Raw genomic sequence first — 22,552 nt, forward strand, 5'->3', positions numbered from 1 at the left:
TTGTACATCAGAAATATGATGGGTGAGAGTGTATAAAGCTACAGATGGTTAGCAAAGCATTTTTTCTCACTTCACAAAGATAAATTATATTGCTGTTAATTTTTTGTAAACAAAAGCAGACCCCTTGAAACACGAGCTTTGACATGTAAGGGCAGCTGTGAATACCTAGTAGTGCTATAGAGTAATTCATATTCTGAGCTTAAAGAACACTTTCAAAAGCTCCTTTTAACTTTGTGCCAAAGTTTTTATGCCCTATGAGGCTTATTTAGGTGCATACATGGCATTTGTGCACTTAAATTGGGTAGATGTCTAATGAGAAAACATGATGCACACATTTGCGTTTAGATAACCCACTTGGGTAGATTGAGTCCTGTCCTGAAGTCTGACCTTTTGTGTCTTGTTGCATTGCAGGGGTGGTTCTCTCTTGTGAGAGAGCCTTGCAGGGCCAAATCACAGCACATCAAGTAGCTATGGTTTCTTTGTACTTGGAGATTCAGGTGCATTTTCCTCTCTGAGGAGGCTTGCTCTGGAAATGAGCTCTCTTGTTTACTATTTTAAGAGGCAAAAACTTGCTGCCATAAAAAATGTAAACTTATTGACTGTAGCTGCAGAACCAAGGATCACATCATATTCTCATGGTACCCTGTAGATGTCAGTCATTTTGTTCCCTGTCCATTAAAACCAGCTAAGCTCCTCTTCTGAGCTAGTGAGACATCCTGATGAGTGCTCAGACTGTTTTTAAAGTCTGAACTATGAAGTAGGTAAAACACTTGACAACTTTAACCCTGAATTACAGGCATGCAATAAAGGAGTTGGCCGAGAGCCAAGTGAAGAGGCAAGTGAGGAAGACATAGAGGTGGTTGATGAAACAGCAGATAAAACCGAAATTAAAAAAAGGTAAATTGAGGTTGTATTGGAGAAAATGAAGTGAAATGTAACCCCCTCCTTGTCATCTTTATTTTTTTTAATAGAGGTGGTAAATTATTTGAAATGCAGTACTTTGTCAGTTATGTTTCTCTTGGTCTGTAGCAATGGCTTTTCCAGTACAGGGGCAGCTGAATTTATTGTATAGATTTCCAGTTTGAACTTTGCTTTCAACTTCCAGTCATTTCTTTCTTTACTAGGGTTTTTTTTTGCCCCCTCATAAAACCAAAGAGGGGCTGCTGTCCTAGCTTCATAAACCACTCCACAGAGTGCAAAATAGCAATGTGTTTCCCAGCTACCTGTTGATGGGCACATCCACCTGATGTACTAGATTTCCATCATTCAGCGACAGATGCATGTGTTTTATAGATATAGTAATTGTTCATTATGCATCCATATGCTGGAAATGCATTCATATTGTTTTGCTTTATGGTATCCTTTTATTTCCCACCCTACCTACAGAACAGATTCTCACTGGAGTGCTGTTAGAAAAGCTATCACAGAGGTGGGTATATTTCTTAAGATATTACCTTAATGTTGCAATGTCAGTGTAATTCATGGCTACGCTATTTCTCGACAAAGCGAGGTCTGTCAGTGTGGTATAGCAAAATGGGAGGGTGTGTGTGATCATCCATGAGATCAGTCTGAGGATGTTTTGTGCTGAGAGGCCAAAATAGCTCTTAAATACCTTAGGGGAACAGGACTGAATCCCAAGGTTTGTGTGTTTTCCTTTGTGATTGCCTGGCTTGGGATTGGAAGTTAGGATAAGGACATAAGATAGTTGGTAGTTAGTGAAAATTGCAGCAAATTTAGAAAAAAAAAACCTTATGTTTTGAGCAGAATAATGCCATTGATGTGTTGGCAACCATGGGAGCTGTTCCTGCAGGATTCCGACCATCAACTCTCTCCCAGCTCTTAGAAGAAGGTAAAATTCTCTTGCAGTAATTGCAGTGCAGGATCCATTATCATCTGTGATAATGATAACCTGTAGGAGAACACTTCAACCTCCCTGGCCACACAATAGCAGATTTTAAGGTGGCCATCCTCCAGCAAAAAAACTTTAGGACCAGACTCCAGAGAGAAACTGCTGAGCTCCAATTCATTTGCAAATTTAACACCATCAGTTTAGGACTAAACAAAGACTGTGAATGGCTTGCCAATTACAGAACCAGTTTCTCCTCCCTTGGTTTTCACACCTCAGCTGCTGGAACAGGGCCCCATCCTCCCTGATTGATCTAACCTCGTTATCTCTAGCCTGCTTCTTGCTTGCTTATATATACACACCTGCCCCTGGAAATTTCCACTGCTTGCATCCGAAGAAGTGGGTATTCACCCACGAAAGCTCATGCTGCAAAACATCTGTTAGTCTATAAGGTGCCACAGGATTCTTTGCTGCTTGTGATGAGTTTCTGATCCAAATTACTAGTCTGTTAAGAACAGTCTCTTTCATTTTAAATTATTCATGATTGGTTGCCCATACTGGTTGTATATGACTCAGTAGTGCATAAGAGTCTTCTTAGTTTCTTTCTTTATTCATCTGGGGTGAAATCCTGGCCCCATTGAAGTTAATGGCAAAACTCCCTGTGACCTTGATGATTTCACCCCTGGAAGGGGAGAAATCTCCAAGACGGTTCCTGTAAGCAGTGTAGAATAAGAATACTAAAACCCCTGCCACAATTTCTATAGCCATAGCTTAATTGTGGATTTAATTCCTTTAAGCTCGAGAGGGCACTTGAAGAATGTTGATAGCAATGTTTTTTATTAATTGTACTTTTTGATTTCCTTTTATCCTAAGAAATAAGATGGTGTGGGTAGAAAATGCTGTGTTCCATAGATGGATGTTTCCCTGTAATGGTGAAATCTATAACTAAATTGAATCTATGCCATTAGGAGAGATGGGTGAGTGAGTGTAACAATATAATAAAATGTTAAAACGTTGTTTTTCTAGGAAATCAGTTTCAAGCCAGTTACTTCATACAGCCTGAATTGACTCCTTCACAACTGGCTTTCAAAGACCTAGTGTGGAACCCTGAAAAAGACACTGTAAGTAATTTCTGTTGATAAAGTTCTGAATGCTGTCGCTTTTAGGATAGATGACCAGAGTCTTTAGATGAAGACGTCCAGAGCCCAGAAAACAAATACCATGTTGTTCGTAAATATTGAAGTGAGATAAATGTTAACATTCTTCTATGTCACGCCAGGGCATTCCAGGCAGTAGATATTATCTCATCCTACTAGCTGACAGCCAGAACATCAAAAGAAACATGTGATGTCAGACCCTAGATAAGAGCCAATTCCAGCTGAGCATACCTGTTGCTTTCCTGTCTTCCAGGTGAAACAGCTGTACAAGGCTGAACTAATCTTTTAGTTAGATCTTAAACTTTTGTCTGACATTGTGAAATCCCTCGGTTCAGTTAAGTAGTTGTTTTTCACTGTGAGGTTTTGATTCATTTTCTAACATAACTTTGCAACATCATTTGAATATTGTAGTGGCAAAAATGCGTGTAAGCCAGACATTTAGAAGAGAGTAGCTCAGAAAATTGAAATGCCAGACTTCCTCCTGGGTCTTTGCTTATCTTGTTATCAGTGGGAGAACCTACTCTTTGCCACATTAAATTAACTTGCATCTTCTACGTTATGGATGTGAATTACAATACAATGTCATTGTCATAACGCAGAGATGATCTGCACCAACCATTCCAGCTTACAGTGGATAGACAGGATGTTCTCAGCCCTGTGTCTTGTCTGATGGTACATTATAGGACACATGTACATGTTCCAGATGTACATGGAAGAGTGTTGAACTTGGCCTGTATCTGTAGTGTGGGTCTATGGACAAAACTGAAGGGTTAGTGGGTAGAGGTGGTGTATCCTGCCTACTGTGGCATGGTAGATAAGCTTCAGATGTTTGTCATTATTAAAAACAAACAATCTGTGTTGTGCAAATAAGTGGCCTGTGTCCAACCTTAACTGTAAGCTTATGCTCCAATACATCTATTAGTCTTTAAGGTGCCACAGGACTCATTGTGGCTTTGTAACTTGACCGTGCTTTTTGCCAGGGCTTGTTAGATGGCTTTTTATAAAAAATACTTTGTGGTAACTGATGGAGGTGAAATAGAACTGGTCTCAAGCCAGACCCTGGTAGACCTGTGTTCATGAAAGCACCATCACACTTAACGTTAGTTAGCACACTTGTTGTCTGAGCAGAACAGCCAAGAGCTGAATGGCATGGAGACTGACTGTTGTCCCCTAGAGGGGGCTCTGCACAAAAGGGTTGAGATATTGCAGAAAAGCTTTGCTGTTGCCCTTGTGCTATACCTGTTCTGTGGATAGAGTAATCCAGTCTCCATGACACTGTGACACCTGTCACAAGCCCTAAACACACACACACACACACACACACACACACACACACACACACACACACACACACACACACACTCTCTCTCTCTCTCTCTCTCTCTCTCTCTCTCTCTCTCTCAAACACATAGTTATACTGTTTTTAGGAGGACCATGTAGATTTAATTCTCTGTTTTATTATTTTGTCTGCTTCACAGATTCTGCCAAGACCAACTCGAGTATCTCTGATTTTAACTTTATGGAGTTGTAAAATGATTCCGCTTCCAGGAGTGAGCATACAGGTTCTCAGTAGACATGTTCGACTCTGTCTTTTTGATGGTAACAGGGTGAGTTTCTCTGATGCAATAAAATGTAATGTTCCAGAAACAGTGAGGTTAAAACATGATATATTTAAGGGATTTCTGAATGGATTAAAAATGATCACAATTGGGCTGCCTCTTATTATGGGTAAAATTTTCAAAAGTGCCTAAGTGATGGAGGAGGTTAAGTTCCATTTTTAAAAGTGACTGAAACATGGCACATGACTTATGAGGAGAGGTTGAGGGAACTGGGCTTATTTAGTCTGCAGAAGAGAAGAGTGAGGGGGGATTTGATAGCAGCCTTCAACTACCTGAAGGGGGGTTCCAGAGAGGATGGATCTTGGCTGTTCTCCATGATAACAGATGACAGAACAAAGAGCAATGGTCTCAAGTTGCAGTGGGGGAGGTCTAGGTTGGATATTAGGAAACACTGTTTCACTGGTAGGATGGTAAAGCACTGGAATTGGTTACCTAGGGAGGTGGTGGAATCTCCATACTTAGAGGTTTTTAAGGCCCAGCTTGACAAAGCCCTGGCTGGGATGATTTAGTTGGTGTTGATCCTGCTTTGAGCAGGAGATTGGACTAGATGACCTCCTGAGGTCTCTTCCAACCCTAATCTTCTATGATCTTGTATAATTTAGGAGCCCAAGTCTCATTGAAAGTCTAAGGGACTTGGACTTCTAAATGCCTCAGTCACTTTTGAAAATGGGACTTAACTTCTAAGTCACCTAGGTTCTTTTGAAAATTTTACCCTAGATCCCCAATTTCATTTAACCCATTTTTACACACAAGAAACAGATCTGCTGAGTATGTGCTATTTTTTACAGTCACTTTTTGGAGTACAATTGTACTTTCATCTTAATTGCAGTTTACACACCTCTGAAAAAGTAATATGAAAATGAAATATATAAACTTACTATAACTGGGCTAATTTCAGAGACTTTTATTTTAAAAAAGAGCTTTCTGTAAATTCACATTATTTTAGTAAAGAAATTCTCAATGCAAATTTGATTGTTTGTCTAAAAAGCACCAAGCATCCTTATACCATTGTATAAATTATAGACAAAACATTAGTTTCTTAAATCCAGATGAATAAAAATCTTATAATCCAGAGTTTCAAAATTCTGAAAATCTTTCATAATCTGCCACCAACCTCTGTGGAGTCCTCAGAGTTCAGAGGACTCTCCTCATTCATTTCACCCCACTATTCTCACCCCTACATCAAATCAGATATGTTCATGACCGAGGCAGTGTCGCGTTGCACCTTCTGCAGCTGCTGCTAAATTTCTAAAAGCATTGCTAGAGAGGCTGTGCTGTGCTTGGTGATTCTTCTTTCAGGGAATGTGGTTCCTCTGCAATGTTCTTAACACATCCTAGCTAAGAAGGGTGAAGGACAGACGTGGTCTGATCCTGCATTGCAATGCAGAGTGCTGGACTAGCCTTGCATGATCCTGTATTTTCTTAGAGCTACATAATTTTCCAAAAAACTAGTTTTTAATATTTTCCCCACCATAATTTCCTCTCTCATTTTAGGTACTGAGTAACATTCATACAGTTAGAGCTACATGGCAACCTAAAAATCCCAAAACATGGACCTTCTCTCCACGGGTAGGTATATAGCACAGCAAATGGACTTGGCCAGTATGTGTGTGAATCTGCTAGTTGTAATACAGCATACTTAGATGTTGTCAGCCAATAGGTTCATCTCACTTTTAGTCTTCTTACATTTTCTCCATATATTAGAAAGGTAAAAATGGGACTAATCTGTACTGTGCCTGAGGCATTTAGCCCTCCAAAGCGTTAGCTCTGAGTGAAGGCCCGTATCTTGCAAACGCTTGCTATCGAGTACAGTACTTAGTACCCAGTAATCCCAGCGACTTCATGGTGATAAAGCACAATGCTTGGTAGTGTTTGCAGTATTGGGCCCTAACACCGCATCTCTGTTGGCTCACTTAAGTCAACACTGTTGCAGTTTCTCTCCGCCAACAGATCTGACCAAAACATTTTCAGTTTGGGTCAGTTTGATGCTGGTGATAATACCTGGCAGTCTCCACCCATAGATCTCAAAACCTTCTACAAAAGTGGGCATGCATTGTAATTCCTGCTTTGCCTATGGACAGACTGATGCACACAGATGAAGTGACATGCCTAAGGTCACAAGTACGGTATAGCTAAGATACGGTAAATGTTGTAAGGCCCGCAGCTTCATCGCCTCAGAGGGGAACCGTTAAGGTTCTATTAGCTAATCAGGTCTGGGTTCAGTGTAGGCTTGGCAGAATTCCATTTTTTTTCAGTTTCAACAATATTGATTTTTTTTTTCAATTCTTAATTATTTTTATTTTTACAGTTGTGGGAAATTAATGGAGGATAGTGTGAGGTTTGGGAGGAGCCATTCAGCAGCAGGATGGCTTCCCCCATGGCTGAGGGCTTGTCCTCCTCCCGGGCCTGGCCAGGGGTCTCTGCTCTGGCCGGCCAAGACCATAGCCTTCCCCACACCTTGCGTCTGCGTCCATTGTCACCAGCTCTGTAGCCATGCAGCTCTGTGGTCCCATGACAGCAGGGCAGCAGAGAGCTCTGTGCTGCTGTGGGGCCGGTGACATGCCATTCTCGCAGGCACAAGGTGCGCGGGGGAGGATGTACTTGTGCTGGCTGTTGCCTATGGATAATTTTTTTTGTCGATTTCAGTGTGAAGTTGAAATTGACATTTGACAACAACTGTCAATTTAAATCGAATCCTGCCAGATAAAGTTGTGTGTGTACCAAGGAAGTGCTGTGAGGAGCGGGTGTTAGTTATTCAGCAGGTGGCACTCTGTGCTTGGAATCAGTATAAACTTGAACACTAGAATGTGTTATTAGCAATGGAAAGCAGGAGAGTGCTGCTGTGAATAAACTTCCTTTGTATTTTCGTTATCACAGCTTATGACTGATAACCTGCCTTAAAGTGATGTTGTGTAGGATCACTGTACGCTGTCAAAGAACTGCTGTATGTTAACCCCAGTGGTGGCTGTGTTTCTCTGGTGTGCAAAATCGTCTCTTATTTGTAAAATGTTTTGAGAGCAGATCATTACTAAGGGAGTTACTTTTACAGATTAGTAGCATTTTATGGAAAAACAGAATGAGAATAGTATTTTTTGCCTTAAATTGAATCTTTTTAGTTAAAAGAAAGTGATGAATAATGAGATTGAGTCTTTTACAGAAGATCCTAGAATCAATGTGTTCAGACTTTTTTAAAAATTGGAATCTTGAAGATCTACACTCACATCTTATTTTTGTTTTAATTTATTAGGTAACAGGCATCTTACCCAGCCTGCTCGATGGTGACTGTTTCATCAGGTCCAATTCTTCATCTCCAGACATTGGTATATTATTTGAACTTGGCATCACTTATATTCGCAATGTAAGCATATAAAGATGGATACATTTTCAGAACTGAATGTTTTATTATTAACTTCCAGAATCTCAACATCAAACAATCATAGTACAATAGAAAACTTTTTGTTTTTTATTTTTCCTTGGCTTTACTAGTTTTTTTTAAGTGATTTTTAGTGCTAGTCAAATGTTAGATTGACAGCAGTGGAAACTGAAGTCTTATGAATCCACAGAAAAGGTATAACATCCATCTCACCCCACCCACTACCATCTGTGGAGGAATAGAAAGGTAGTTTTCACTCCTTGTTTAGCGATCAGAACACTTTCTTTTTCTGATCACTGGTCATCAGAAAGTTTTACTTGTCCTGAAAGCATTTTTACTGGTCTTCCAAAGATCTGACATGCATTGTGAATATTAAGGACAAATTTCTTATCATTCTGGTTATCATCTTGCTTTCCCCATTGCCTTCCAATTTTGGCATGATTACTAGCTCATAATCAAATTGTTTAAAAATAATCTTTTATATAATTTGAAAGCTGAAATTGCAAACTCTTTCAAAAATGTACAACATACTGGTTACTAGCTCTAGTGGTTACTATCTGCCTGATTTGGTACTTATAAGGATTGAAACTAGAGGGTGATGTGCAGAGAGCCAGTTATCAAAGGCATGAGCCCCCGTGAACTCTGAGATATAAAACCAAATAATTACACCACTGGAAAGCAGAGATTCTTCGCTTTCATTTCGGATGGTTCATGAAATATTGGCTCTGAAGAATCACTTGTTCCTCTGTCTAACAGTACTTTTTGCCATTGTTTCAGGGCAGAATATAGCAAGTTCAACATGGGTCATATAGTCCCGTTCTGCTGAGTCACCATATTACCTGCTACAGGAGAAAAATCACAGTTATAATTTCATGGTCTAGGTCGAGGAGAATTGTCTATATAAATAGACTAGCTCTGTGTCTTTTGATCATTGGCGGTCTGGAGGGGCCTGTTGGGGAATGATGGCCTTCATTATGCTATTTGTCTAGTCAGGATTTTATTAAGGATGTGTGTCTAGAATATAGTTGTACAAGGGCTAGAGTTTGTGCAAACACCCTGTTGGTCTTAATAATACCTAGCTCTTGTATAACACTTTCCATCTGTTGATTTCAAAGCACATTTTACAAAGAAGGTAGGGATCAGTATCTCCATTTTATACATGGGAAAATTGAGGCACAGAGAGGCAAAGTGACCCCCCAGGGTCACCCAGCAGGCCAGTGATGGAGTTGGGAATGGGACTCAGGAGTCCTGAGTCCCAGTCCAGTGTTCTATCCACCAAGCAACGCTGCCTCCATTACAAGTAAAATATTCTAGTGTTTGTGGTCACTGATATTATAAAAATGGTGCATCCGACGAAGTGGGTATTGACCCACGAAAGCTCATGCTCCAATACGTCTGTTAGTCTATAAGGTGCCACAGGACTCTTTGCTGCTTTTATAAAAATGGTTGTTATAGTTTGATAAGCTTCACTCAATTTTTTTTCTCAGCGCATCACTAAAGGTTGTTTGGAGGCTTTACAACTATGCATTTCCTTATTGAGGGCTTGTCTACATGGTGCAGCAAAGTGTGCCAGAGGGGTGAGATATGTGAAGTGCAGTAATGTGTTGCACTCTACCCTCCCCATGTAGACCCTGCTGGTGTGCTCTAAAAGGTACCTAGTTTGTGTTAACCTAGTCATGTTAACCCAGTGTGCTTTGCTGGCGCTGTGTAGGCAAGTCTTTAATGTCTTGCTTTCTTTAGAATTAATCTTATCTTTGCATTTCCTGGCTTTCTAAAGCTTGTTTTTTATAAATTACAACATTTTGGTAAGGTTTTGTAACTCTTAAATTACTGTTATGAATTCTCAACCTCAACTCCAGTTTAACTGGTGGTGGTGGTGGTTTGTCTGGTAATGTAATTTCAAAGGCCTGTGGGTGAGTGGATTTGTTGTTTGGTTTTTTTTAAGTTCACCGTAGACTAAGGGTAACTTCGGACACACAATTGGACAGATATTTTCATGTGGTAGTAGCTGCACAATTGTCTAATTCCTGCCCAACCTTTATTTGAAAATCAGGCCCATAATCTCTATTTCACTTTTTGGTTGCATGCAAACACATGCATAACACACACAAGGTTAGGGCAAAAGACACTCAAAAATGTTGTGATCAATACCCAATCCCCTGAAATTTTCAAGGTATATTTACATAGTCTGGAACCTTTCATATTTTGAAGGGAGATCTTTTATCTGTGGTTCCACAAAATGTCATTCATCTCTTAGGTTTTCTATTTTTAGCTGGCAGAATAAGAAGTTTTATTCTTCTCTTACTTTCTAGTCAACTGGTGAAAGAGGAGAGTTAAGCTGTGGTTGGGCATTTCTAAAACTCTTCGACTCGAGTGGAATTCCAGTTTCTTCCAAGTAAGTTGGCTGTATTTTCCTCTCAGAGTATGAGGATTTTTTTTAAACACATACTTTTGCTTGGATTTTTTATGTAAAATTTTTTGTTGCAGTTAGCAGTAGAGCTGGAATTTCACATGTATTAACTGTATATATAAGGGCATGTGTATTTAATTGTAGAAAAGTTAATCAGATTTGGGATTCTAATATTCAGGTGATGCTGGAACTTCCAATCAGCATGTTTTTGTCCTAACTATCCACCCCTCAAAGGCTCAAAATTAAGTATCCAAAAACTGGAATGCAAGTGTATTTTGCAAATCTTTGTTTACAGAATGATTGTTTTTTGTCTAGATTACTACACAGATATTAGGTTAAGTGGAAAAAAATAAAAAATCCAATTTATTAATCCCATTGACACTCAGTTTATATTTTTGCATTTATCTTGGCCTAGACAGTGAAAATCAATTTGGTCACTTTAACTTTTTCATAGATCCATAGTCTATAAAGCCAGAAGGGACCACTGTGATCATCTAGTCCATAGAACTTCCCTGGATTAATTCCTGTTGGAACTAGAGAATTTGTTTCAGAAAAATATCCAATCTTGATTTTAAAATGGTCAGTGATGGCAAATCCACACAACCCTTGGTAAGTTGTACCAATGGTTAATTAACCTCACTTAAAATTCTGCACCTTGTTTGCAGTCTGAGTTTGTCTAGCTTCAACTTCCAGCCTTTGGATCTTGTTAAATCTTTGTCTGCTGGACGGAAAAGACCGTTATTAAATTTTTGTTCCCCTTGCAGGTACTTATAAATTGTGTTCAAGTCACCCCTTAACATTCTCTTTGTTCAATTGAATAGATTGAACTCCTATCATTATGTCTTTTGTTTACAGGTTTATGTCTAATATTCCAAAAGCTTATGCTTCAGGGCTTCAGCTAGCCACCTGTAGGGATCAAGAAGGGATTCTTTCCCTTTATCCCCCCCAATGTATTCTGGGTTCTTTGGTCTCCTTCCTTTGAAGGATCAGAGATGGCCACTGCTGGAGATGGAACACTGGACAGGGTGTGTCATGGCTCTGAGGTGGCATCAAGCATTTCTCTCTCTCTCTCAATGCTTGGCTGGCTGGTTCTTAGTCACAGGCTCTGGGGCTAACTGATCACCATAAGTGGGGTCAGTGTAGGGGACCAGGGCAAGGGCAGTCTGGTTCAGCAGTCACAGCTGAGCTGGGGTTCACACATCAAGAAATGTAGTTGGTGTGCAGGGGTTGGGGAATCGCTAAGACCGGGTTCCATAAGCCAAGTGTTGGAATCAGAGTCAGTCTGGCATCAGAGACTGGAGATAGCACCGGCTGGAGTCAGGAGGCAAGAGTCAGAGTTGAGCTGGGGTCGGAGACTGGAGATTAGGAGTTGAGGTGAGGTTTGGAGTTGCACCAGGCCAGAAGTCTGTGTGCGTTGCCCAGACAGCTTCCTGGGGCACCCTCCAGGGTTAAATAGTGCGATTGGCCAATCAGAGGTCTGCAGAGTATTGTCACTCTGGATTCTTTGGGCTGGATTCTTTCCTGTGGCTGCTACTCCCCATGCTCCCTGGCTAGGGCTCTACATGGCCTCCAGTGGCACTGTGAGGATGTTAGCCGTCTCAGGCTCTGCAAAGGAGGGTTCTAGTCTGTGGATCCTTATAGTCAGGAAGAAATTTCTGCCCAGATGGGATTGCAGTGGCCTTCCTCTGCAGAGTGTTGGTGTGGGTCATATGCCAGGATTATCTATGTATATCTAACATAATAATTTTTGTGTCATTGTGGTGACCTTGGTCCTTCCTATTCTCTGTCTGTGGCACATATTGGTCTAGTCTTCTGTGGGCTGTAATAGTTTGGTCCAATTTCAGTTGTTGGGTTTAGTGTGCGGGTGCTGGGTGGTGGTTAGTGGCCTGTGATATACTGGAGGTCAGATTAGAGGTCTGTGATATAAAGAAGTCCCTTCTGGCCTTAAGCGCTAGGACTCTATAAAGTATTTTCTCCAATCCTTTAATTGTTCTTGTGGCACTTTTCTGAGCCCTCTCCAGTTTATCAACATCATTCTTGAACTGTGGGCACCAGAACTGGGCACAGGATTCCAGCAGTGGTCACACCAGTGCCAAACACAGAGGTAAAACAACCTCTCTACTCCTACTCAAGATTCCCCTGTTTATGTATCCCAGGATGGCATTATCCCTTTTGGCCCCAGCATCGCACCAGGAGCTCATGTTCAGCTGATTATCCACCATGACTCCCAAATCATTTTCAGAATCACTGCTTCTCAGGATGAAGTCCCTCATCCTGTAACTTATAGGTCCTTAGTGCTTCAAAATGCTACAGGGTAATATTTGTTTGTTTAAAAACACTGTGGAATTCACTACCACAAGAAAGGACTGACACTGCTCTCACTGCTAGCAAAACTAAACACAAATCAAAACAAGCAGTTTACTCCACACATCCAAGGGGACAGAATGAGGGAGATTGTTTTGTTTTAAAAAGTTGTGAGATGTTCCCATCAGTTGATGATGGAAGAAAAAAAGAAATCTACTGTCTGCTCTGTCAATACTCCTTTTAACAATAAAAAGCATACAGTGCAAGAGAAAAGAGTTTTCTTCTCATTTCTTTTCTCTTAGTGTATTGCTGACCCTTCCATAAGACCCTGCTGCTAATACAGTGATGTTAATACAGTGTCTAGAATTTTGAAACAAAATGTTTATCTTCAGGATGAAAACTTTCAAGCTTTGATGGCTAAAGTTTGACTCATAAATTAACATTTAGCTGCCTAAATTAAATATGGATTCACAAGATTGACTTTAGGCACCAAAGTTAGTGTGGATTTAGGAGCCTAACATAAGTTATACAAATTTTAAAATTTCTCTAGTAGTAGTAGAAGTATCAAGTAGTAAGTGAGCAGAAATCTTGTGCCTGTTAAGTTACCAAATTTATTGAAACATGAGAAATGTCAGAAAGTTGAGCCTAGAATCGTCCCTTAGAAGTGTCATCTTTGAATGATTGAGCAGTGTCAACACAACAGTTTCACATTATTAAAATGTATTTTTATAAATACCTTTGGTTGCTGTTTGAATGAACAAATACAATTGACACAAGATGAAGACTGCAATTTGTGAATATGTGAGTGAGAAGAGACCTTTGTTCAGACTGCAGAAATACAGGTTTTTGGGAATGAAAACATGATGAATTTTTTGTTATATTTCATTTTAAACAACACTTTTGGACTTGCATTTAAGAGAATTATTGCTAGTACTTGTTTTCAAATGTGGCTTATTTGTTACTGTAGAAGAGAGTCTTCAGGCTTGCTTCTTGAGTTTCAACTGTTGTGAGCGATTAAGCAAAATCAGCTCCTATTAAAATATTAATAATAAAGCAAAGATCGCTCTTATTTTTAAAGAAAAGAGATCCAGTTTTTATTTTCAGAGAAAAGTGATGCTATTGTTTTCATTTCCCCCGATTATGTTTATTAAAGTATATTACTGTTTATTTACAGGACATATGAGCTTCTTTTGAATGGTGGCACACCTTATGAGAGAGGTGTTGAGGTGGACCCATCAATATCAAGAAGAGGTACAGTTTCACATGTACATTACATAAATGAAATGACACATATCAGTTGGTTACTGTATTTTGCAACCTTGCAAGCTTATAAATCCTCTGAAAGTCAAGCATAGTTACACGCTGCACTCAGAACCTCAGAGTCCCTTTGGCAAATTGCAGGGAAAGGGAAAAGAGCAGTTATGAGCTCATAAACAGCTTTATTTTACAAGCAATGAGGAAATTGACTTTATTCTAAGTTTGTTACTGATCTTCATTCATGCCAATGTATTATCAGCATTATCTATAGTATCTGCAATTATGTCCTTCAAATGGAGACAAGCAGGAAGAGACGGGTAGTAAAACAAATATGTGGCAAGATGATGATAGATTTTTATTGCCACTTTTTTGTAATAACCCACATTATTCAGACTTGGCTTCAACTCACACCAAAATGTGATTACCTCAAAGAGATGGCAAACTTTTTCTTTTATAACATGTCCTTCCAAAGAAGCTCTCCATGCCCTGATTCTCTTAAATAGACCTTTGCAGTGGAGGGCACAACCCAGCTTCCATTACATTATCCTTTAAATAGTACCCCAAATGAAGGGGTAGAGAGAGGTTGTTTGGATGCTGGCTAGGAGAATTCTTCTGTTTATGTGTCTGAGTGAATCTGATGTTAACATTGGCTGGTGTCATCATTGTTTAGGTCAGTGTTACTCTGACCTTGTCTTAAGAGTTCCATGATTTTTAATGGCTGAGATTTGTTTGTTTAAATGGATGCGTACAATAGTGTATTGTTTCTTGAATTGCACTTAGCAGCCTTAAATAAGTTACTTGTTATGGAATATGTAGTGTGTGTGTGCATATCCTTCATTGCAGTAAATGAAATTTCACTGTAAGTGGGTTCAAATGATGCATTGTCGATATTTTAACCAGGGGGTGCCCCCAGTGTTCCTCCTTCGCTGTAATAAACCCAGTTTGCCAGAGGTCCTTGTTGTTGCAGGACGTGGACAACCTCGGCCACTCCCGACTCCCTCCAAACCAATGACCTGCTCTTCTCTTTCTTTGTTCTGTTTCATTTGCCCCTCCCCTTCTCAGCATTGTTTCAAGGGCCGGATCAACAGGCTGAAAGAGCATACGTCTACTTTGACTGAAAAATCATACGCTGGTGCCAAGCTTTCCTTCATAGATAAGCACTGACTGTGCTATGCCTCTCTCAAGCATAGGATGCACCCAAGGCTACACATAAAACAAATCAGAAAAAAGTTCTTTGGTACTTGCTGCCTAGATCATGAGGTTATGCAAGTGCACTTAGGAGATGTTGACTTCAGAATGTGCTAATTTTAAATGATTTTATTTCTTGGTTCAGAATCAGAAAGGAAGTTTCCTTTTCATGCTTGAAAAGTGGACTTGGAAACTGAGCTTCACTTTGCCATGTGCATATTTAAATGTGCCTTCTCATTTTATAATACTCAAACATCAAAAATGAAATCAGATGTTTTGAAGCTAATTTCAACTGTTTGTGTCTTAAGCAAGCAGTAGTGTTTTCCATCAGATGATAACACTGAAGAAACAGCCTCAACTTCTGGTGAAACTGAGATCATTAAGCACACGATCAAAAGGCATCCTGAAGTAAGTGTCCTATGTGTGTAAAAATAAAGTGAAGATCTGTCCATGATAATTTGTGTCAGTGGATCAATTCTAATTTAATGTATAACTGAAAAAAGTTGATCACCCAGCATTGTCTGTGTTTTTTGTTTTAGAAAGTGCTCTGTCTATGTACTTGTATAGCCTCAGTTACCATAGTATAAACACATATTCCACAAATGTTAATCAAACCATACAATTCATGAGTTGGGGAAGTATTGTTATCAGGCAGATTGAGTGACTTCCCTGAGGTCACAAAGGAAAACTGAAGAACTGGGAACTGAAGCTAGCTCCCGAGTCCTTGTCCACTGCCTTAAGTACAAGAGCATCCTTCCTCTTTATACGTCCCCTAGTGGAGAGTGCTTACTCCAGAAGTGTAATCCCTATAGAAAACAGTGACCATTGAGGCTACGTATGTTCCCCTCAAAGAACTGAATGTGTGGTACAGGGTTATATAATGATCATTGGTGGAGTCACCTGCTAACGAAAGCAGGACCAGAAAGAACTCACAAGACCACCGCAAAGGATGAGGGTTAATTTCCTTAGCAACACTACAAATGTTGATAGTGACTTATCACATATTATTGGCCCACTGTGATTTTTGTCTCAAAACAAGATCCTCCTTCCCTAGAACAGGTTCAGTGGAGGAATCTAAAAAATGGGATTGGCATTAATGGAAGAAAGTGGCCAAACACACTCTCCTATAAAACAGCAGATATGGTGGCTTACTTGGTGGCATCACTATGATATAGAGAACAATTGGCTTCACATTCTGCTTTGCCTCTGGAAGTACAGAGTTGGGGTGTTCTGTTCGAAGGACTAGAATTCTTTAGCCAAAAAAAAAAAAAGTGTGAAACTGGAGGCACTTAAGGATTCAAACTTGATACAAGTCTTTGGGTTTATATCGGGTTGAAGCTAGGGGAGCAAAGGCTATTTACACCAACTGAAGATCTGGCCCAGACTTTGGAAGTCAAGAGAATATTTTTTGGTGCTTTGGGGAAGGTCAACATGTGGCATGTGTGTGAATTAAGTATAGGCACACGGAGAACTCTTGGCCCTTAGAATGTAGATGGTTACTATTTCAAGATTCGTACATAATTTATACTTTGTATTGGAGAGTAAGCTTCTTTAAGAGTGGGATCTGAATTTAGACTGGCAATACTGCAGCAGTTGCTCTATAAACTGATTTGGCAATTATGGCTTGATCCTCCCACTTTGTAATCAATGGGTGTTTTGCCATGGACTTCATCAGAAGAAGAATCAGACCCTTTAAAGAACAATTTAGTCTCTCCAAAGTGTCTCCTGTGTAGAGTTTAAATATATTGCTGCCTGGGGAAAATCTGAAATTAGATGTGCATTTTAATGACTGTTCTTCCGTTTACACAATCAAACTCACACTACTTTTGACTAGCTCTCAATTTTTTCCTGCTTTAAACAGTTGGAGTTGGTGGCACCGAACTGCTTCTCACAGGCTATGCATAAAACACATGATCACAGTGATGGCTTTGTGAACCTGTAACTTCATATAATATATGTTTGTTCACATACATTGATATGGCTGTAATATGTTTTCCACCTTATGGGAATGTATTGCATGAGTTGTTTTGGAAACAAATCTATAACTTTTTATTTCTCTTTCTAACAGTCTGCTACCAGAAACATTAATTGGCAGTATGTGCTACATTCATCTCTTGATATTTTATCGACAAATTCTCAGTGATGTGCTGCTAAAGGACAGAATAAGCATGCAAAGTGCTGGTAAGAATTGTTGTTCTGGTGAAAAAGAGTCAGATGGGAAAAGGTAGTGTTGGTACTCTCGGCTTCTGGTCACTTTTTCAGGAAGAGAATATTTCCAGAATTACTAGAAGTTAGGCCTAGCAGAATATAGTACAATACATGCACCCAAGTTTGTATAGATTTTACTTTTCTAAAAAGTTTAAAGATTTGCACAATATAATAGATCTCAGCCAATTAGGAGGCAGTGTGTTGTTTTTGTAATGTAATCATTTGTCATTAACTCCAGTTTAAGAAAGATCTGGGGCCCAGTGTGTTAACTGCCTTATATTTCTTGCCGTCGTATGCAGTTTTACCTACATGTTCCAATTTTCAGAAGTATGAATGAAAATAGCACACCGTATCTAGAGTGTATAGACGTTCTATAACCATTCAGTTTGGAGAAACTTCATTTGCAGTTTCCAGTGGAAACTGAATGAAACCTCTTCTCCCTCAGCCATTTTTAGAGAGTCCCGTGTTTCTACTCAAGAGTCTTTTTAAAAAGTTTATTAAGTATTTATTTGTATTTCAGGCTAGTAATATTTTAACTGCCTATTTTAAAATGCCTGTTAAACTCTGTAAAAAGTAGTCAATGTTGTTTCATTTTCCTGATACATTTTGATAATGATAAATTACTAATATTTCCTAAACCTTGAATATTTCACCTTTAAGATGTGGATACAATAGAACAGTACAATAGTTTACATTGTGTTCGGAGGTATTCAAAATCATGAGAAAGTGCAATGATATTTTATTAACGCTGAAATTCTGAGTCATTTATAGTGCTGATGTAATTGTAACCTTATTTAAAATCTCATTAATCATAATAGAGATAATCGTTTTCCATTTCAGATTTAATCAGTAATCCTATTTTAGCAACTTTCCCCAAACTCATGGAGCAGCCTGACCTTATGGATGCACTTAGGGTATGTAATACATCGTATATTGATATGACACTTCTAGGCTTTTAAGGTATTACACGTGATTTGGTGTGGATTTTTTTGTTGTCTTGTCAGTAGTAAATGGAAAAAGCAAATGACAGAGAAACTACAGTTCTTTCAAGCTTGTGCAGATTTGATGAGCCTGCATTCCTCTTGTACTTGATTGCCTTCTTTAACTATGATGTAGATGAGTAAATGTGATAGAAGCAAAGCATAAAGATGTATAAATTCTACTTTAAAATTTCCCCATAGTGTCTGGAGACAGATTCTTTTGGGAGGGGGACGGGGTGAACCATTTACAAGGAAAGAACTGAACAAATTAATTGAAATAGTACAGTTTAAAAGCAGACATTTAATTTTACTAACATCTTTCTTTTTTTTTTCATACTTACTGCTTTTCACAATTTGTTAACTGATTAAATTCAACCAGTACTAAACAAGTGTTCTTCTGTCAGAGAAATGGACAAGCTCACCAAGTAAAATGCAGATTTTTGTGGCATCAGAAAGTATTTGGCATTCCAATGTTATCTGCAAATGTAGGATTTTAATAAAAAATAGTAAACCTGTGTAGTTGTAAATATAATCTTGCAGATGTAAACCAATGCACTGCCGTCTTCCTGAGTCTGCAGACACACTGTAGTAGTATCTCTGAGATGTGAACTGCCCTGATCATCTCGAAGTGGTATTAAGCAAGTTGACTGCTAATCATCTTAGAAGAAGCATTTCCTGTTCAGCCACATAGTTGATGTTCCTCAAAAATAAGGTTGCAAATTAAATAAATTCAATTATTTGCAAAATTTTAAATTGTCACAATTTAAATGTTTTTTAAATTTACAAAAAAAATATTTTTAATCTTCAGTTTTTCTCCTTGTCACTCACCTCAGTCCAAATTAAGGAACCAAAGTTAAATGTTATAACACTGTTTGGACACGCAAACTGTGTTAGGATTGTTTTCTGAAAGATGATTTACCTTAGATCATTTTTAGTGGGGTTCTAACTAGTTAGGGGTTTCTATACAATTTGGTCCAGCAGTCATTCCTTTAACTAATGTTAATACACATTTTGATTCCTTAAACATAAGGATGGCCAAGTACATATGTGAACTAAACAAAAAATAAACTCTTATAAAATTCCCCATTGAAACTCCCTAGATTTTGGCAAAAAGTCCCCCAATTAAATCTCATTGATTTTGGAGATAGACTGAGCTGACTTCATCAAAACTCCCTGCAGATTACCACTGCTCCTGGAAATGACCATAATTATGCACTCTCTTGAGAAAAGGGACAGGAAAACCATCTCTATTTACTCCTTCAATCCTTTTTGTCCTCTTTGGGTTCATGACATTTCCCAGATGGTGAGAAGAATACTAGAGTATTGAGGGGGGAGGGGGTCACTCTCTGGTCTCCCAGAGGTATTTAAAAGTTCCAGGAAAAACTTTTCTCCTCCCCCTGGTCTCTCTCTCTCTGCTGTCATTTCCCTCTCATCCTTCCAGTCCAAGTCCTGTCCTGTTAAACATGCTTGTTCTGGAGAATGTATGGCAGTGACTAGAGAGATAGGTGGAGGGAGGACAGATCTCAGATTTGTGACAGAAAGCTCTGCATCCTGCTTTGTGGCCTCATCTTCTCTTTGATGTCTGAGGACAATACTCCAGGTATCAACTGGATTGAATCAAGTCAAAGAAATGTCTTTTGCAGCTCAAAAAATGACCTTACGTGCATCTTCACAGCTTTCCAAACTCAGTCTGATGTCAAGTTCTGTGTTTTATTTTAGAGCGCTTGGGCAGAAAAGGAAAGCACATTAAAGCGATCAGAAAAGGTAATAACAGGTTTTCTCTGTGAGATATTAAATCTAATCCAAGCCAAAGGTATTGCTATCAGTGCTGTAACTAGCTGGAATCATTTCTGTCATTACAATTTTTATAGTACTTACTTCTAAATTGACTCCTGTCATTAACAGAAATGGGTTGAGAAGAATTAAGTACGTACTATAAATGCAGTTCTTCCCATCTTTTTTCATCCACACTTGTAGTATAGTATCTAGCCAACAAAGAAGGGATCTGATGTTAGCTTGTAATTATAACCAGCTTGCCTCAGTGTTAATATAGGATCATCATGGGTTGCTTTGCAACACTCATAGTCCATAAATGTAAATACCCCTAGTGGTTTTGGTCAGTGTAGTATGACAGACTATTTTATTTTATAAACAAATAACACTGAGCATGCATGTTTTATTGGCTGTAGGCCACATGCTTTTAAAGTTGAATTGCTAAGAATAAAAAGGTACCCTTTGTAGTTTTGTTGACGTCAATGGGAGATTTGGATCAGGTCCTTGACATACTGTGTAAAGATTACATCATTTTTCCCCATAATAAATAAACTTCCTTCCAGCAAAACCAGTGAAGACAAGACTGGAAATCCCTGGCATTTCTAATGTAAAAACACAAACAGGAAAAACATTTTTTGGGGGGAAAGAAAAGGGACACTGACTCTATATGGTAGATCTTAAAGGACACACACAGTTTTTCCCTTTACACTTAACAGTTTCATGTTATTTCTTTTTTTCAGTTAAGCTCCTTTCACAAAGGAGCCCATTTGTATCAAGGCAGTTTTATCAGGAGTGTCATGAAATAGAGTTGGTACTTGTTGGCACCACTGAATTTTAGTACATTAAAGTATAGTGCAAGAAAAGTTAAGGTTAAACATTTTAAAATACACCAGATTAGGCACACTAAACATCAGTGTACATGATAACAACACTGCTGACATTTACATGAGACAGTAAATTTTTGAAGCATCATGGGTTTGTCAACACAGAGTATCTAAAGATGTTCCTGAGAACAGAATAACAGTCAGCAGAATTACTGTATCTTCTCATTTTAATTTTGTACATATGACTCACTAGAAATGCTTTCAAACCGCACAGGCTTGCGCAGGGGCCTTTCTGAACAATTTCATTTTCTTATTTTTAGAGAGACCGAGAATTTCTGAAGTCTGTGTTTTTCCTGGTGTACCATGACTGTGTCTTCCCTCTTCTCCAGTCCACTTTCCTCCCGGAGCACAAGTGGGCAGACGAAGAGTCTGAAGCCTCACGCTGGAAAGTGATTGCTGACTTCCTGAAGCGGAACCAAGAAAAAGACAGTGCACTCTACTCTCTGCTCTCCTCAGAAAGTGTTCACAAAGCTTTCGATATTTCAGAGATCGCATACGACTTCCTAGGACAAGCGAGGAAGAGCAGTGCCTCAGTTTGAGTGGACTTTCAGGCACTTACACTGTCACATGTACAAGACTAAATTAAAAACATAACTAATCGTCTGACCAAAATGAGACAGGATTATATTACCACCTGGGCTGGGTTTATTGTTTGTCCAAAGCATATTTTGCAAGCAAATTGTATTGTACATCACAGTATTTGCACGTCATAAATTTTCTTTTTTACACAGCATATACTAATGGTTTATAACAAGTATTTTATCTCCTTATCTACATGATTTTACAAAAAAGCTTTGTTTTCATTTTTAAATGAGTACCGTTATCAGTGAAATCCATTGCTGCTCCTGTTTTGTGTAGCTGAGTGTTATGAAGCAAAAGTGACCCATTATCCTCCTTCAAACTCTCCTTTGCCTTGATGCCTACAAAAAACAGCTAGGCTACAACCTGTCATGCTGAGACCAATATTGCCTCATTGTTTCCTTGTACTCCCGTCTGGGTTTGTCTGTATCCATCTTATCTCTTGACTTATATTTAGATAGTCCCTGCCTCAAAAGCTGACAATCTTTTTGTTCTCTGCCTAGCAACTTGGGGTCTTGGTCTATGACTGGAGCTCCTAGGCACTGCAATAATACGAGTAATAAGAACATATTGGCCATACGGGGTCAGACCAAAGGTCCATCTAGCCCAGTATCCTGTCTGCCGACAGTGGCCAATGCCAGGTGCTTCAGAGGGAATGAACAGAACAGGTAATCATCCAGTGATCCATACCTTGCCTTCTGGCAAACAGAGGCTAGCGACACTTCAGAGTATGGTTTTGCATCTCTCCCCATCCTGGCTAATAGCCATTGATGGATCTATCCGCCGTGAATTTATCTAGTTCTTTTTTGACCCCTGTGATAGTCTTGGCCTTCACAACATCCTCTGGCAAAGAGTTCCACAGGTTGACTGTGCGTTGTGTGAAGAAACACTTCCTTTTGTTTGTTTTAAACCTGCTGCCTATTAATTTCATTTTGTGACCCCTAGTTCTTGTGTTATGAGAAGGAGTAAATAAC

The 22,552-nt window shown here is 39.1% G+C and overlaps 1 protein-coding gene across 2 annotated transcripts in view; it reads left to right on the forward strand.

Moving 5' to 3' along the window:
• Positions 1 to 21,862, forward strand: part of NPHP1 (nephrocystin 1) — a 28,903-nt gene extending 7,041 nt beyond the window's left edge. The window contains exons 7-20 of one of the 2 annotated variants that reach the window (XM_039528513.1): positions 797 to 897; positions 1,387 to 1,429; positions 1,765 to 1,849; positions 2,873 to 2,967; positions 4,482 to 4,610; positions 6,117 to 6,191; positions 7,870 to 7,980; positions 10,308 to 10,390; positions 13,884 to 13,960; positions 15,463 to 15,562; positions 17,223 to 17,335; positions 18,203 to 18,276; positions 20,062 to 20,106; positions 21,329 to 21,862. In XM_039528513.1, coding sequence (XP_039384447.1) covers positions 797 to 897; positions 1,387 to 1,429; positions 1,765 to 1,849; positions 2,873 to 2,967; positions 4,482 to 4,610; positions 6,117 to 6,191; positions 7,870 to 7,980; positions 10,308 to 10,390; positions 13,884 to 13,960; positions 15,463 to 15,562; positions 17,223 to 17,335; positions 18,203 to 18,276; positions 20,062 to 20,106; positions 21,329 to 21,538 — 1,341 coding nt within the window. In that variant the 3' untranslated portion in view covers positions 21,539 to 21,862. Of the gene's footprint in view, positions 1 to 796; positions 898 to 1,386; positions 1,430 to 1,764; positions 1,850 to 2,872; positions 2,968 to 4,481; positions 4,611 to 6,116; positions 6,192 to 7,869; positions 7,981 to 10,307; positions 10,391 to 13,883; positions 13,961 to 15,462; positions 15,563 to 17,222; positions 17,336 to 18,202; positions 18,277 to 20,061; positions 20,107 to 21,259 lie in introns of both variants that reach the window. The other variant, XM_039528512.1, reaches the window with a different exon arrangement.
• The last annotated feature ends 690 nt before the right edge of the window (positions 21,863 to 22,552 follow it).

Source organism: Mauremys reevesii, linkage group 3 (assembly GCF_016161935.1).
Source record: "Mauremys reevesii isolate NIE-2019 linkage group 3, ASM1616193v1, whole genome shotgun sequence".
Lineage (NCBI taxonomy): Eukaryota > Metazoa > Chordata > Testudines > Geoemydidae > Mauremys > Mauremys reevesii.